Source organism: Camarhynchus parvulus, chromosome 5 (assembly GCF_901933205.1).
Source record: "Camarhynchus parvulus chromosome 5, STF_HiC, whole genome shotgun sequence".
NCBI lineage: Eukaryota > Metazoa > Chordata > Aves > Passeriformes > Thraupidae > Camarhynchus > Camarhynchus parvulus.
The window spans coordinates 23,267,208-23,284,270 of record NC_044575.1 but is presented as its reverse complement, the minus strand read 5'-3'; the positions used below and the strand labels follow the sequence as shown (position 1 = coordinate 23,284,270).

At 40.5% G+C, this 17,063-nt stretch overlaps 1 protein-coding gene across 2 annotated transcripts in view; it reads right to left on the bottom strand.

Moving 5' to 3' along the window:
- AMBRA1 (autophagy and beclin 1 regulator 1) overlaps positions 1-17,063 on the bottom strand; it is a 135,565-nt gene that overhangs the window by 49,138 nt on the left and 69,364 nt on the right. For both annotated transcript variants that reach the window (XM_030948594.1, XM_030948595.1), the window contains exons 12-14: positions 10,618-10,728; positions 1,633-1,821; positions 1,043-1,197 (exon numbers count right to left, since the gene is read on the bottom strand). In XM_030948594.1, coding sequence (XP_030804454.1) covers positions 1,043-1,197; positions 1,633-1,821; positions 10,618-10,728 — 455 coding nt within the window. The remainder of the gene's footprint in view (positions 1-1,042; positions 1,198-1,632; positions 1,822-10,617; positions 10,729-17,063) is intronic.

Genomic DNA, 17,063 nt, shown 5'->3' with positions numbered 1-17,063 from the left:
GGTCACTAGACAAATGCCTCACTGCAACCCTTGTACACTGAGAAAACAGTGTATGGCCAAAAGTAATAATAATTACAGAGGCCTTTAAGAAAAAAAATATTTTAGAAAAGAAAACAACAGGACAAAAAGATTTCTCATGGAACGAGTTTCACAATGGTAAAGTTATCCCTCAAAGTGAAAATTCTGAAGATTTGTTTTTCATCTCCTAAAACAAGTCACCTGAATACATGGTCTAGAACTTGAATCCAACCCAAATTTCAGCTTTAGAAATTACTTAGTTCTGACTCCTTAACTCTCTTTGTGCATTATGAACTAGACATGGCTTTTATTACCTAGAACTATCACTGAACAGCTGTTGTGCTTCACTCATTAAGAAAGCAAGACATACAAGTTCTCAACTCTGGCAGTTAGTGAAAAGATGAAGGTTTTCCCTCAGGTACTAAATGAGCCAAAGTGGATCACAGTTCAGCTGCCACACAAAACAGAACATAAAGATAATTCCATTGCCAAATATCCTTATATATGCATTAAGAACTAACTTATAAATAGCCAGCAAAGCCTGTTTGGGAAAAGCATGGTCAACTTCAGTTTGCAGGTAGGATATGAAGCTTGGCCCCTACCCTTCCTGAAACTGTTGATGGCTGCTCTCCTAGAGGTCAGTTGCTTTTAGGAATGATAGAAAATGATCCTGAACACTCAGCTGATAAGCTGCCTCAGCAAAATCAACTGTAGTACCACAAGCAAGATGCATATCACCTGAAAAAGTACAAAAGACCTACTAGGTACTCTGAATAATGTCTAGCCCTAGGAATGTATTACAACACAGAATGTATTTGTTCATCATCATATTTAAAACAAGAGAAAAGTTTCACAGTTCTGTTGTATTTACATTCTCCTGCCATGTTTGCATACCTCTGCAATAAATTCCTTTGTGTATTTATTATTCAGTGGTTCTGGAGCGTTCTATTTCTGTTGTCAGAACCCAACAACTAACTACTAGGCTGGAGCCAAACACACACAAGCAGGATACACATATACTCACCCTCATAGAGGTTTCTCCACCATGGGGCTGTTGCAGCCTGAAAACTTGAGCAACCATGTGTTCTGTAGTGGGGTGCAACAGGATACGTCGGGAAGCCAGTCCCACCATAACATATCTGCCCATTGGAGACAGGCTCACAGAAATGGCATTAGGTCCTATGAAGAGAAGAGGGAATATTCCTCTCATGGGTTGACATCCTGCCCCTTGTTTCATCCTCACAGCTTTTTCAGTCACATAATGTATGCCATATTAATCTCATTCTTACAAGGGGTAGAGAATAGGGAGACGTGCACAAGTTACAAATTTTATAAGACACTTCCTTGTTGTAGGTGTTCTGTCACTAAGACAATGAAGTCCTTTAAGGAATTAAAAACTATTCTTCAGCAGCTCCCTCATACCAGCACCATACTTGTCCAGACCATATCACAAGCCTCTCCCCAGCAGTACTGTGTCTGTGGCTGGCTACATGGGCAACCAAATGTTTCCTGCTGCTACAATTACTGACGTTCAAGCTATTGCATTTCTTACTGATGGCTGAAGTTCTGAGGTTGTCACATCCCACCCACCCTGACTTCTTGCTGTATGCTTACCAAATCGCTTTGTGTAAAGCATCTCGCCCAAGTTGTGGGGTGCCAGAGAATATACAGCCAGTATTCCTTCATCAGGGAAGCCTCTCTGACTGCTGGGAATGAAGGCTGCCAGCAGCTGCCCATCAGCAGAGATATCACAGCTAGCATCATTGTAAATCTTGCAGTTTTGGACAAGCACATTCACAGAGGCTGCAAAGAAAGAAATGAATAGTGATTATAGCACTAAGGTTGAACGAGTACAGTAAGATGTAAACTTAATGTTGGACAATGGACAGTACATGCAAAAAGGTACTCAAGACATTTAGCTTCCTCCAAAAGTTTATGAAATGTTAGTACCCTGATTAATGTATAACTTGCTCCAAAATGGAGATAAGACACTGCAACGAGCCCAGGAAATTAAATTTATTCACCTCCTGAAGCCTTCAGCCAAGAAATAATAGCAATTGCACTTTATCAAACACTGCCCTTTGTTAAGCATAACAGCATCCTTTGCAAAGGACAGCACAGTTTAAACAAGTCTCAAATCATGACACTGACAAACTCCAGCAGCATTCTCATTAGAAACAGTACGTCTTAATTCATTTCCCCTTCTCTCGTGGAGCGCCTAGTTCCCGCTCTTCTCATCTCCAATAAACAGGAGATGAGTGAAAATCTCCTCCGTGCAGATACAGACATTAATTTCTGACAGCTGATTTCCACACCCATCTTGGATAAAGTCAGTGAGAAAGGGCAGAGACTTCTCCAGCCAGTCCTCCATTTAATTATCCCAGTATTTGAGACACTCATGCGTATCAGTGAAGTAACTGTACAGCAGACTAGTGAGCAGAAATCCACAAAACAATAGTTTTATTTTAATCCCTTGCATATGAAGACTACAAGCTCTAGTACAATGAGGTTCCAAGGCCTCTAAGTGCCATCAACCCCAACAGTTCAGTGGCACCTTGTTAAGACGTGGCTAGAGTGATGTCTACTCTACCAGTCTAAACTAAATGCAGTTCAGTTTTACAGGAGATTTGAAGCTGAACCTGCATATACTATTTTTGGGATAGAGAAATTTCAGGTTCTAGTATTTTCAAACTCAAGAGTATAGAGATATTAAAAATAATAGAAATAAGACCCATGTTTGCAATATAGGAAGTTTGCATGGTAGAAGATGTCTCACGTGTTTGAAGCTACAGCACCATGTAGAACACTGCTGATTTCTACAGTCCAGAAATGATCTTCAGATGAAAAACATCAGACAGACTATGCTTAGCCCAGAAGAGGCCTTAATATGTTCAGCTACAATTGCAAGCAAGTTTCTGAAGGCACTCCTTAGTCTAGATTCCTTATTAGTTTAGCAAGTAACAGTACCAATGGCACCAACAGTACCATTCCTGTACTAACAGTAAAAGAATGCTTTGTGCATATTTCTGAATGTCCAAACTTGTAAATAAAATTAAGGCTGTAACTCAGTACTTTGACAAATCCCACCCTTTGTTTCCAACACCAGTGTAGAAGAAAGTTGCATCAGGGAACTGCTATGAGAAATTACTGATTGTTGTCTAGGTCATTTTTTTAACCAGAACAGTTTCCCAACCCAGTACACGCCATGGCTGCATAGTTGCTTGCAGCAGCACAAAAAGTACTCATAAGAAGGAAGCAGACAGGACTGCCCTTCATACAGCATTGCCGATTTAAAGCATTCACTGAACCTCATCTTTAATTCTTCTGGTCTCAAAGACCTTTCTCCTGGGAACTGCTTTCCCCTGTGGCTGAGTATCAACTTCTATCTACTGTTCCATTTAGGAAACTCTGACGAAAAAGAAGATGAGGATTAAAAGTGGACTATGTAATTACATTCTGTACTAAACCACCTACACCTGTACCCTAAATTTATTCCACCAATTTTTCAGTCTTGAAGCTGCTAAAAACAGTCATTTTCAGCCTAGTATAAACAGAAAGGTGCTGAACAGAAAAAGGTAAATAATTGTAGTCACTGTCAAGGCTGCAATACCAGTACATGAAATATACATGGCCCTTAAAGAACAGGTGGTTCAAAAGATGACAAAATTCCTGACTGCTTAGTCTGAAGCTAGTTGAACAGAAAGACAAGAGAATTAAGATTAAAGACTGTACTGCTTAATTAAAAAAAGACAGAATTAAAATGCATGCCTTTAAAAAAAATCTAGGCTTTATTTAAACACTCATTATGTCACCACAAGAGAAGATGGGCATCAACACAAGAACTGCAGTATGTACTGTGAACCAGCTAAAGGATACATGACAACAGCTTCTACCATTGTAATCCCAGTCAAACTGGGAGGATTCCTTCTGAGTGACTCATTCCAAAACTAGTCCTATTTATACTCTAGGAGCTCCAGGTTGTGTTGACAGTGGAACTCTAGGTTGTGTTGACATTTATATATTTCTGCTTCACCCAGGAACTTGAAAACATGAGAGAATCAACTTTGGCTATTGTAGCAAAAACTGAGCCATTACCCAATGTAATAGTGAAAATGACAGCAATCCTAAACTGCACTAGGGAACACAATTCCAGAAGAAATATCAGTGCTGATACACAGCCTTGTGCTGAGACCACACACAGGACCCCTGGGCACAGTTTGGGCCACCCACGTTCAAGAGCGATTAAACCCTAAATGATAACATGTCCAGCAAAGAAGATGACTGGGGAAAAGGAAACATTCATTTTATGTTCAAACAAACACAAAACACCAACACCACACCTCCCAAATAAAGGGAGGGGAGGAAATGTACTGTATTTTCAAAAACTACAGAAAGTAAGTGGCAGAAAAACATCAATTATTTTCTACAAATAATGTTGAAAACTGACCACTACTCAGGTAAGTGGGTAAAAAAAAGCACTGAGTTTGGAGATTAAAAGGTTTCAACAAAAATAGCAAGATTCTAAAACAGTCTTTTCAATAGTCATTAAAGGACCAAAGAATTTAACCAATTAGAAGACAGAATTTTAGGAACTACAGTATGTGATTCTCTAAGGCAGCAGTGAACTACTCTCCTTGGATAAGGGGTCCTTTCTCATCAATTCCTTTGTAGTGGTACTCTAATCAGCAGTGTTGTAAAAATTGGGAGAAAAAAATGGGGGAATGGGAACATACAAAAAGGTTAAGTATTGGGACTCTCACAAGACTTTACTTAAAAGAGAGCCAAGCAAGAAGACAACAAACAGAGCAAAAAAACATAGCACACATGCACAGCATTTGCTAAAGGTACATCTATGAAACAGTCCCACCACCAACCCTGCAAAAAAACTTTGATTATTGGGAAAAAAACCAACATAGTCCAGTCCATTTTTGGGGGGTCTAAGAACTGTTCTTATTCTTATTCTGCAAGATACAAAAGTTTGTCCGGCACCTCTGGGGTCTGGCTGCATTTTCCATGAGATAGCCAAGGCTTCTCAATATTCTTAATTACTGTCATTTGATGCTCAATGTTAGAAGTCACGAGGACATAGACTTGCTTCCTCAGAGCACAGGTATGGGTGTCATTTAATCATAGGATAGTTTGAGTGGAAGGGACCTTTAAAATCACATCATTTCAACCCTCCTGCCATGGGCAGGGACACCTTTGATGACATCAAGCTGCTCAGGGTCCCATCACACATTGCCTTGAACATTTCCAGGGATGGGGCATCCACCACTTCTCTGGGCAACTTCTTTCAGTATCTCATCACCCTCCAAGCAAAGAATTTTCTCCTAATACCCAACCTAAATCTTCCCTCTTTTAGTTAAAATCATTCTCCCTTGTCCTGTCATCTGCTCAAACAACAAGTCTCTCTCCACTTTTTTTCCCAAGATCCATTTAAGTATCAAAAGGCTGCCTTCTCTTCTCCAGGTTAAACAAAACCAGCTCTCTCAGCCTGTCTTCATAGTAGAAGTTCTGCAGCCCTCTGATCATCTTCGTGGCCCTCCTGTAGATTTGCTCCAGCATGTCCAGGGACAGATCCTAAACAGAACCTATTTAGCCCAGGGACCACTCTGTACTAATGAACTCCTGCTTTTCAAAGAGGTACAGGAAGTTTTAGAGAGGAAAGATACTGATTTCTCTGTAACTACTGAAAAATCAGAGTCTAGAGAATCCATGTTTTTCTCAGCTTTTGTTTTTGTTTTTAATCCAATCAAACTTGTTTTTGTTTTTTAATCCAATCAAACTTGGACATTCCTAAGATAAAATTCCACACTTTTATTTTTGCAAGTTAAGAAATGTTTATATTGTGTACCATTTACTGATTTGGAGATATTGCCATGTTTTGTATATATCCTCACAGTTCCATGGCCATTTTTTTAATTTCCAGGTCTCTAATTCTCTTCCTCATCTAGGATTTACTGTATGTCTTTTTACAACAATGTTGGGTTTGGATCAGCAGTCACTCAGAGTCAATCACATAGCACATGTTCACTCATTTTCTATCTAATGGATTTTCCCCACACACCTGCTTCCTTTTCCAGCACAGCAAAGAGGTTTTTGGTGAGCAGTCCACAATGAAGATCAACATGAATGGATATCATCCTGTTTTTAAAGTTTGCTGCATACGTTGAATGTCTCTTAGCAAAACCTAATAGGTGAGCCCTCCTGCCAAAAGAGAACTGTCTTTCCACCTTGATGTGTGCTGGGAACATATTACAGATGCAAGTTGTGCTTAACAGGAAAGAGTGCTACTTATTTCACTCTTTCATCACCTGATTCACACTGGCATTACTGTTATCTGCTTTGCCCTCATTTACGAAGGATGAGGATTCAGGTAACACCTACATCTGGAACCAAGAGAGCCTACTGTGCAAGCAGAAAAAGTCTAAATGTGACAGGTGGAAATCTCAGCAAGGTTTCATTTTAAGGACAGCATTTACAAGGTTCTCAAGAGATGAGAAAGATAAACATACCCATGCATTCAACAAAGCCAGAGGCTATTTGATTTCTTTGAACTTGCAGCCTGATCTACGAAGATTAAGCCAATAAGGAAGATTTTAGGGGGAAAATTATTGCTATTTTTGGGAAACTACTGCAAGAAGACTGCCCTTTTATCTCCTGTTTTCTTTTGTTGTTAGTGCAACCACAGAACTGACAAAACAGATCAAAAGAAACATCAGAGAACAAATTAATCAAGCTGTTGTGCCAACTTGGACATTAATTATGCTTGAAGCTGGGAAAGGCCTGGAATGCCAGCAGCAGTAGCACTGTTTGCCAAAGGAAAACTGTGCTGGACACACCATCCACTCCTAGCCACCCTTAGAGATAGCTCCCAACTCTCCTAACAGCTGCTCCTATTTAAAAATTTGTTTAATATTTCTTTTTTCTTCTACTAAGCTACCCTGCATTCCACTGTGGATCAGTAACTATTGATCAAATCACCTTCCTCAAGACCCAAGCAGTATTAGAACGGGATGAACTCCAGATTCCTAAACGAGACCAGTTCAACACCAGAAACTGGCAAGAAACTGAAATTATGAGCAGTGAGTAGCATGAGAGAAACTACATTAAAAATATAAACAAGAGAGAAAGACTTCAAATATTTTATTATGAAAAGCCTGTTTTCACTGTTTTCAATACTTAGTTGCAGGAATTTTAAGGATATGCAACACTCACTAGAAGAATATTAAATAAATGCAGAAATAGCAGTGTCTCTGCTGTCAAATAAATTCTCCACCCCAATGCTGATATGACTGACAATTTCAATATAAGACCGGGTCATGTTTATTTCAGAGCTATTAAAAGCAAAACTGGCAAAAGGAGAAAAGAAATCTGAAGCTATCCTTCTGCATTTTGCAATTAACAGAGAAAGACAGGGCTGAGACTAAAATTCCTCAAGTCCCTGCACAGCCATTTTCCTAGGACTGCCAGGATCTGCTTTTGTGTGCTCTTGCTGGACTGAGCCTCAGGAAGGTTGCTGCTGCAGAGCCACATCCTGAGCCCAAGGCTTCCAAGAGGGCTGGGGCCCAGACACTGAGATCACACGACTGCACTAATCTCACTGCTGTCACCTACTCAGATGCATCCGCTTCAGCGGAAAACATCCTACGTCCAAACTATCTTTTCTTTGTTTAACTGTTACAGGAAGAAGAGCTGCTCAGAGATGGAGGTTGGCCACAGAGTCATTGCTTTGATGGAGAGAGGAGCTGGCAGGCAGTCCCAAACTTCAGCTGCATCATTTCATCTGCCTGAACTCCAAACCAGTTGTGGCTTAAGCCAGTCCCAGGAGGTACAACAGACCTCTCTGTGTAAGCAGATTATCTCACAGGACCACCTCTGAATTATAGGAAACAATGGAAGGAAAAAAAGGAGCTACTGAAGTCATATACCTTACTGAGAAAATAGTTTATTTCCAATATCATGAAGAATCACAAAAAACTCATCCAATCCACTGCTCCTCATTTGAGATTATGAGAATCCCAAACATTCTGAGCTGGAAGGGACCCACAAGGATCATCAAGACCAGCTCTGAAGTGAATGGCCCATATGTGGATTGAACCCACAACACTGATGTTCTCAGCACCATGCTCTCCTATCTCTAAGTCATGCACCTTGGCAAACTTGCAGCTTGCCTTTGTTCTGTGCCTAGGCAAGCTTGGCAAATACCTGGCTTAGAATAAACACAGCTGCTACATCTTCATACATCCCTACTACACCCTGGCAGGAGATAAGGTTAACAGACTAGAAATGCCAGGATTGCGCTCAGCATATAAAAGACGAGTAAAAATGAATATTTCCAAATGGTCACACGACAAAATGGACAAGCCAAAAACAATGAAGCACAGCATGGGGAGTTGGAAGGGCTGGGGATGGACTTGTAGCTGGAATGCGGCCCACAAGAAGGACACAATGACAACAGAAACCATACCCACTTTCCAGCTAATTGGAAACTTTTTCAGAATAAAAGCATCCTGGTAGGTGAAAGGGAGAAGATTGAAACACTGATGTATTGAGCAGCAGATGGTTCCTAATTTCTATGGAATGTGATAAATTATAAACAAACATCTTATGTTGGGTTTTTTTTTGTTGTTGTTTCTTTTTAATTAACAGCCTTCTCCTCAGCAGCCAGATGAGGCAAAAAAATAAGCTATGAGCAGCTGAAGCACTCTTCAATCACTCTACACCTCGCAGAGAAGTCCCAAAGAATTTAAGTTGCTTCCCCCTCTGACTTCATCTTTATTCTCTTCCAGAGTCTGGCAGGACCTCCAAAAATATTGCCACCATGTGGCAAAACTTTGCCTTGAGTACCAACCCTTACAAGAAACCGTGAGGGAATGTGGTCCATATGGGTGATCCACACTGTTCAAAGGGATCGTCCACACCATAGAACATCACACCCAGAGTATAAACTGGGGGAGTCTGCCACAAGGGGCCAATCACTCTTTGAGAATGGGATGGGCACTGGTCAGTGGGTGGTGAGTTGTGCACCACTTGTGTTCCTTGGGTTTTATTCCCTGCCCCACTTCCCCTCTGTCTCCTCTCACCCTTCCTCACCCCCCTCTTTTCATTACTACTATTGCTATTGTTCTTATTAACTTTATTTCAATTATAAACTGGTTTTATTTCAACCCCCAAGTTTTACCTTTTTCTGCTTGCCCTTCCTAGCCTGAGGAGGCAGGAAGGAAGTGAGGAAGTGGCTGCATGGGGCTAAACCATGACAGCCAGACCGGGTGAAGCTTTCAACAACCTGATCTACTGAAAGATGTTTCTGTTCACAGAAGGGGAGGTGAATGAGACAATGTTTAAAATTCCATTCCAGCCAAAACTATTCTTTGATTCTGTGATTTTGATTCTCTGCATCTCTCCTACTGCAGTGCCACCATACATTCTCCTTTTGCGGGTTCTTTAAGCAGCAGGACACTACGCCACAGAGACATCTATTGTCAGATATGCAATTTCTGGAAATGTAGAACACACAGATCTGGGACTGTGAGAGTTCTTCTCAATTAATTTTAGTGACTACCTGTGAAAGCAGAAGTCTTTCTGAAAACAGAATCAATCCCTGTTCTCCCTAAAAAAGTCCATCCCTTAAAGTAGAACCCAATCTGCTTTTGCTGAGAAATCGAGCAGTGAGTTGCACATATGCACAGAGATGGCCTAAGCTAAAAATCACTTGCACAAAGGAACATTCATGAATATCTACTTCTTATCATCATCCCAGGCTGCCACAAACATTTCTGCAGCTGTGCAACAAGCTATATCAGGATTGCATTCTGGGTTAAAAATAGTCTTTCTAGTCAAGTTAGTTTTAGCCCTGAAAATGTCATTCTTTGATCAGCTGACCACAAGTATCAAACATGCTTGTGCCTGCATAACGAAGTCTTTTCCAATGTGAGGGCTAGCTTATGCCATAGAACACATATGAAACTGTGGTCTAATTTTCACAAAATGAATGAGAAAATAAATTAAATCAGCAATATTGCTCAGATATTGCTCAAATATTGCTGATTCAAAAATAGCTTTTACCTGAGAAACAGGACTAATCACTGCTTTTGCAAATGACTAGAAGTTACATTTAGTTCCCTGGGCTTCTAACACTCTGGTAAGCAACAGAGTAGGGTCCTGATTCCCAAAATGTATTGCAGCACTTTAACACACACGAATGTCAATAACTTAGAGAAATCATACACAGTTCATGCGCAGGTTCTAATTTAAAGTTATAAAGACAGTATTTCTCTAGGAACTTGTTAGTAAGAGAATGAAGACATTGAATACAGAATTCTAAGAGAATGGTACATGCCCGCGAAAAGGCTCACAAAAAACAAGCCCTGTTTGCACATGGATTTGCTGATTGCAAGAATACACAAGGTATATAGAGTGGAACAGCTCTACAAGCTTTTAGTCAACTTCCTCAAAGGACTAAGCATTTTACAGTTCCCAATGCAACACAACAAACAAGACCTGAAACACACAGCTGCCTTTGAAAGATCCTAGAGCTTACCCTAGCTCTGGTTAGCATAGACTTAAAATAAGGCACTGGTGTCTTTTCCAACTTACCATTGCTGATTTCAGGCAGATCAAACTTAGTGAAGTCCCACCATTGCAGCCGGTAGGTGGTGTTGGCAATGTTGCTGGCCACAGCTGATTGTCCATCCCCAATCACAGCACCTACAGAACAGGGGGAAATAATTAGCAATTTAACCTCTACAAGAATAACAAGAAAAAAAAAAAAAAGCTGGGGAGACAAAACCATAGAAAACCTTTCAAAATCCAATACTCAAAAATCTAGATTTTTAAAGTAACCTTATTTACAGAAATGGCAGCACGGCCTCAACAAGCCAGAGAGAACAGGAAATTAACAGGAAAGCATCTCCCTGCAACACATTTCTGAAAGAAAATAAAGTTGATAAGAGATAAGAGTTGCCCAGGAACACAAGGCAAAATCCTAATCAATTCATTTGGTGCAAATGCATTCTACTTATCAACAGTGAAGCTGTATTTTCACAGATCCAAAACTGTCTAGTACAGCTATGAAGGCATATCAGAATACCAACGGAGGAAAAGCATTGCCCTGGGAAATTACACAGATTTGTGGACATAATCACTGCTCCTACTGTAAACTTCACTCAGAAGATAGAGGTTGCTTACAGTATTTGTCACATAGTAAGGGTTGTAACAAAATATGGGCCTGGAAAACCTAGGAGCTGGCCCTTTGCTGCTTTGTGTGGCCCAGCCTACAGCAGGCAAGGGCTGCTCTGACACCATGACTGTTCCTAACAGCCCCAGGATTTGGGCAACAGCCTAAAATCAAAAGGCTAAGCATAATTCTAGAAACTATCACAAAGAACCTATATTTCCCAGCACAAAGGAACAGCCACTGGTTACTCAAATCAGCATACATTTGAGAAAGCTGAGACACATCAAATGGGATTCCCAGGGAGATGGAGACAAGAGACAGCTCATCCATGGTAGTACTACAGTCAAAAATGTCATGCTATTTGCAGTCTCTAAGGCCTTCATGGACAGGCAACCCATGTCCTACACACACATCCTGGCAACCAGAGAAATCCAGTGTCACAGAGTTTGGTAAGGGAGAGCAAAGCAACATCACTCCCAAGCACAACTGACTAAAAGCAAAGCCTCCATGTCTACACAGTCTGTATTTCAGCATCTCCCCACTCCTGTGGGAAGTACACAGCGAAGTCAGTGCCTTCACTCTCCTAGAAGGGTTGGCTCAGGACATTGCTGCCACAGCAGCAGTAATAGAAGAGACATCACTTAGACAACTCCGTCAGACACCTGAGCAGAGTTAAGAGCTTGCTACCTGCTACTAAGTTAAACTGGTGTGGAGGAAGATGGAGAGAGTAGGATGGCTGGATAGTTACTTTTCTTATAAAATTCCAAAAGACCACTCAGGCACGAGAGAAAAAGAAAAGAAAGAAGAGAAAGAAGAGAAAGAAGAGAAAGGAAAGAAAGAAAAGAAAGAAGAGAAAGAAACCCAAAATGCCTGAACACACAAATACATCAACAGGTTTTATGCTTTCTCAGTAAAGCAAAGAACAAGGTGAGCAGGGCAAAGTAAGTAAGCAAATTCTAAACTGGTGCTGATAAACAAATACACCAAGAAAGCTGCTTGAGTCCTGATTTTTGCTTCTAGGGAAAGCTCAGAAATATACCAAGAAGAAGACTTGTCTGAGCAGACAGCTTTACCCTGTGCACTCAACTCTGTCTCCAGAGGCCTCCAGCAATCAACCAACCTCCATTGTACATTTGCTGCATCTCTGTACCTGCCTCTGTCAGACATGCACGGATCACTTGGAGAGCAGAATTAAAAACATTTCCATTGCTGTAACATATGCCCAAGGCCTTGTTTTCTATATCCCTCAAAACAAAGGGCTCCTCTGAAGAGAAGATATGCACTGGAGAAAGCAGATTCAATGAATTAATGAAATTACAGTTGGCAACCAGAAGTAGGACAATTAAATTTTATGTTGCTTCATCTTTAAAAGTCTTCTCACTGGATTTGGTACACAAAGGCAGCTCTTCTGCTGTCTTGCCTTTAGCCCTCAGGAAGGGAAGAGAAAAACAGGTGCTCTACAAATGTGAAGCAGTGGGACCTCCTGCAGGGAAACAGTAACTCGCATCACAAGCAAGGTAGCAGCTGCCTTACAGGACTGAGTAAGGCAGGGAAAACACTCTGTGAAGACAGGCAACAGAAATTCTACCAAGGGCACATAATTCCAGAATATTGATCTTATCACGGATGATTGTAACAAAGTTACATCATCTGTTTTGCAATGAGAACAACCTTCACAGGTGTAACAAGCAAAATATAAAATGGAGAAGAACTTACCTTAGGAGAACAATCATGCTCTCCCTCTACATCAGAGAAGCTTAGCAAAATCACTAACTGCTCCACAAACAGTAAATTCATCTGGCTCACACAATTGCTGCACCTACTGCTAAAAGTACCATTAAAAGCAGCTGGCAAGCAGATTTGGTTTTTTTCTGTAAAATTTCTCATCTTTGCATCCCTTTCCCTGTAAGGTGAAGAGGATGCGAGGTTTAAATGAACGCCATAACTAGCCTTCAAGTTATGGTGTTCATTTGAACCTTGCACCCTCTTCACCTCCAAAGGCAGTCACATCACATGAGAAATTAACAGTGGAAAAAAGCACACAGAGAAATTAACAGTGGAAAAAAGCAGTACTGCCCCATCTACAGGACAGCCCCACGCAAATTTCAGAGCTAGCACAAGCTGTTGAGTAATGCTAATGCTGCAGGTAACAGATACCTTTATCAAAAAGATTAGGACACAGGCAAACACAGTTCTTAGTGTGAAAGGTCATGTTCAGAAAAATTTGGTCCATTTCTTGAAGGCTTCAAACCAGTGTAACTAACACTAATCAGAAATCCATGATCTACATCTTTTATTAAGTAATTATCTCCACTTATACTAATTATGTAATTGAGGAGTGCAATTATTAAATTATATCTATATACATATAACAAAGTGGAATAACATTTGTATTACAAGTCCTGCCAGATGCCTCCCACATGCATGCACTGTCCTACAGTAAAGATGATTAAAAGCATGTAAACATTTCAGACAATGAATTAGGGGAGGAAAATACCCCGTAGCACAGAAATATGCCATCCTAACCTGTGTTGTCCTCTTTGGCTTATGGGAAACATTTTAGACTACACCTGGAAGACTCAGGAAAGTTAAAATCCTCACTAGAGAGCTTTTGTTCACTGTGCAGCATGAGAACTCATTCTCAGCTGGGTTTGCCCAGTCAGGGTTTCAGTGTGGATGAGAGGAGAAGGTGCTGTTGCTTGTCAAGTATATGTAACCTAGAGGCAAACAACACAGTGTATCTTCTTAAATTTGGGCAGCAACAGATCAGCTCTTACAAGCACCTGACAGTCCTGATTCCTGGGTCTTCCACTGTTTGATGGGATCACAAATGACTGCAGTGGGTACCCAAGGGTCTTGGGCTTGTCATCCTCACGAACAGAACGACCTTTTTCTGCAGAGATGATGTAGATTTCAAAATGCTGAAATCCAATGCAAGGGCCAATTGAAATGCAGTGAATGTAGGTTTGATTGGCAGCTTTCCTGCGTCTGTCTATCACTGCGTAATAAACACTGGATGATGGCAGAAATGAAGATAAATGCTTTCAGCAGCCCCCCTTTTCCCCTCCACCACCCTGAACTCCATCCACTCCCACTCAGCACATGACAAAAGACTTTAAAGAGTTGGGGGGGAAGAAAGTCTTAACAAAGACTTAAATAAAAAAATCCTCAAATCTTTTCTTATAGGCCACCTACATGTGACAGATATTTATCCATCAGTCTCAACCTCCTCAGAGGATCCAACATATCTTGGCATATGGAGAAATGAACCTTTGCCAGTCAACTATTGCTCATTTATGAATCAAGCCATGCAAGCCAATGTCTGAGTTCAGACTGAAAGGAAAAAAGGGGTGCAAAACCAGTTCCCTTGGCACTCCAGCACTCCCTCAGTGAAAAGCAGGCTAACTTCAGAATACTACTATCAAACTTTCAGAAGAACAACTAATACTCTAGAGCTACATAGGCTTTGGGGTACACATTTTGGGAACATGGAACATCTACACAGCATGGGATTTTCTTTTCCATGCATTTAACAGAAATCAGAATTCAAATTTTTTCTAGGCTAGAACCTTTAGCCTTAATTTGTTAGTATCTATCAGGTCCCCTTGTAATAAAAGAAAATTTTATTATAATGCTTACAGATAAGCCTGAGGAAGCTGGAGAAACCCCTTAGCTAATTTGTGACTCAGTTTGAGGGAGTGACTAGTCCCTGGTATAAAATTCCCCCTTGATTAGTACTCAAATCTCAAAGTATGAGTACCTTTGAAAGGTAATTTCTCTTTATGAAACCATTTGCAACTGTAGCTGAACTGGGTTTATCTATACTTGTAGAAAGGATCTGTCAGAATTGATGGGTTTTACATTTACTTATTCTAGATTTACTACAATCCAGGCTCCAGGAAGTCCAAAACACAGAACAAATCTATTTGACAAACCAAGCATAAGACTCTCTGCTGCAAGAATACACCAGATTCTCTCAACCAGTTTGAAACAATTTGAATTCTGGCAAAATGATTTCTAAAGTCTAGTGGAGATGCAACAGGTTCTTATACATTTCCAGCCCTCAAGTATTTTATGGGACAGCCTAGTTTAGGGGACCACCTTTGAAGACAGTAAATATATTAAATTCTGAATGTGAATTTGACAAGCCCCAGCAAATCTCTGTTCCAGGCTACCTCGAAGGCACAGCCTTTGAAGTGGATGAGCTATCTATCTCAAACTGGGCTAATGCTCTAGAAACAGTATGCAGAGCAACCTGGTATTTTCAACCATTTCTTTTGCTTGTTCTTCAATGTACAAGCAAGCTGTAAATAGGAAACGGACAAAATGATTTTCATGAATGGATGCACAATATGCTACTAAGAGTAGTTCAGCATATGCTAAGCACTGAAAGGATCTGAGATTCAACATTAACTGAGAAAGCCTCTAAGAGGTCTATGCTCTCTGAAGGATGAACCTTCAAAAGGCTATTATTTTTTCTTTATTCCAGATGTATAAAATAAGAAGAAATGTAATTTCCCATTCATGTTCATTCCCACTGCAAAATTTCCTTTCAAAAGGGGCAAGGCTTAGCATGCCTAGTTCCACAGACCTATCAGCTATGGGAACTGGAGCAGGGCTCAGCTGTAGGTAAGTGAAGATGACCATCCTAATAGGAGCCAGTTAAGTACCCAAGGGGTCCACTTATATTGAGAACAATGCAAACATCATATAGGAAAGGGAATTTTTCAGCCACAAGTTTTAGACTTCAAAAGGAAATCAGTTAATTTGCAACAAGCATAAACAATAGAAGAACAGATGCCTGGCCAAAAGCCTTCACCTTCAACAGAGTCAAGATGGCTTCTTGACGTCTTAGCTTCCTATATTTTATTTCTTTGTTGGATCATCTAACAATTAATAGAGAAATGTGTCTAGCAAGCATTTGTCTTTGATGGTAGAGTCCAGTTTTCCCTCAGGGAAACTAGAAGACATTAAGATCCTTTTCAAATGCATCCCCTCTTACCTGTGTTGCTTGCATTTCATCAAGCAAGCTGGCAATTCTTCTCCTTAAGAGAATTCACACTCTGTTGCTGTTCACTACAGAGATTCCCCATCTCATGTCACCCTGCTACACATGAAAATTGGAAAATCTGATATGCAACAGCACAGACAGTTTCCTGAAAGAGCAAAAGTTGAGCCAATAATATTTGCACAGAATTGAGGATGAGGCAAATTCTGTACTCTGTGAAAAATAAATTCTCTTATTACAGCCTTTGTGTATACATAATGTCTCTGTTTAGGACGGTCTCATCCTACTCAGGGTGACCAATAAAGAACAAGCAGTTTCATTTCCTTGCTGTAGCTACATCAAACCTCTCAGCTTCTGGTAGCAACAGATTGTGGCCTAAGTCTCCCAGCTGACAAGAACTTTCTCCAACCATCCAATATCAGGTATGCACTGCTGAACAGAAAAAACCTCAAACAAACTGTGAGGAATACACAGAATTCCTTCCTTCTACCTCCCACATCTCTACCAATCAGCACCCCAAGTACAGTGCTGCCACAATAAAAGACTGACAGGATTTAAACAGTATCTGCACCCTATCTTTTATCTGCAAGATTCATAATCTCTTATGCCATACAAGAAAAAAAAAAGACAAAAAAACCCAATCCCAGAACACAACAAAACAGAGAGAAATACCACCTAAACCATGGGCAGGCCAGTGTATTACTTACACATCACCTTAGTGCTAGAAAGGACAAGGGACGAATGACACAACCGAGATCTTGATTTTGGCAAGAAACCAAGTAAGTGAACAGAAAGTAACAGTTGCATATTGTTAGTGATACATAATTATTTAGCTTATGCACAGTTTGCAAGTCCATT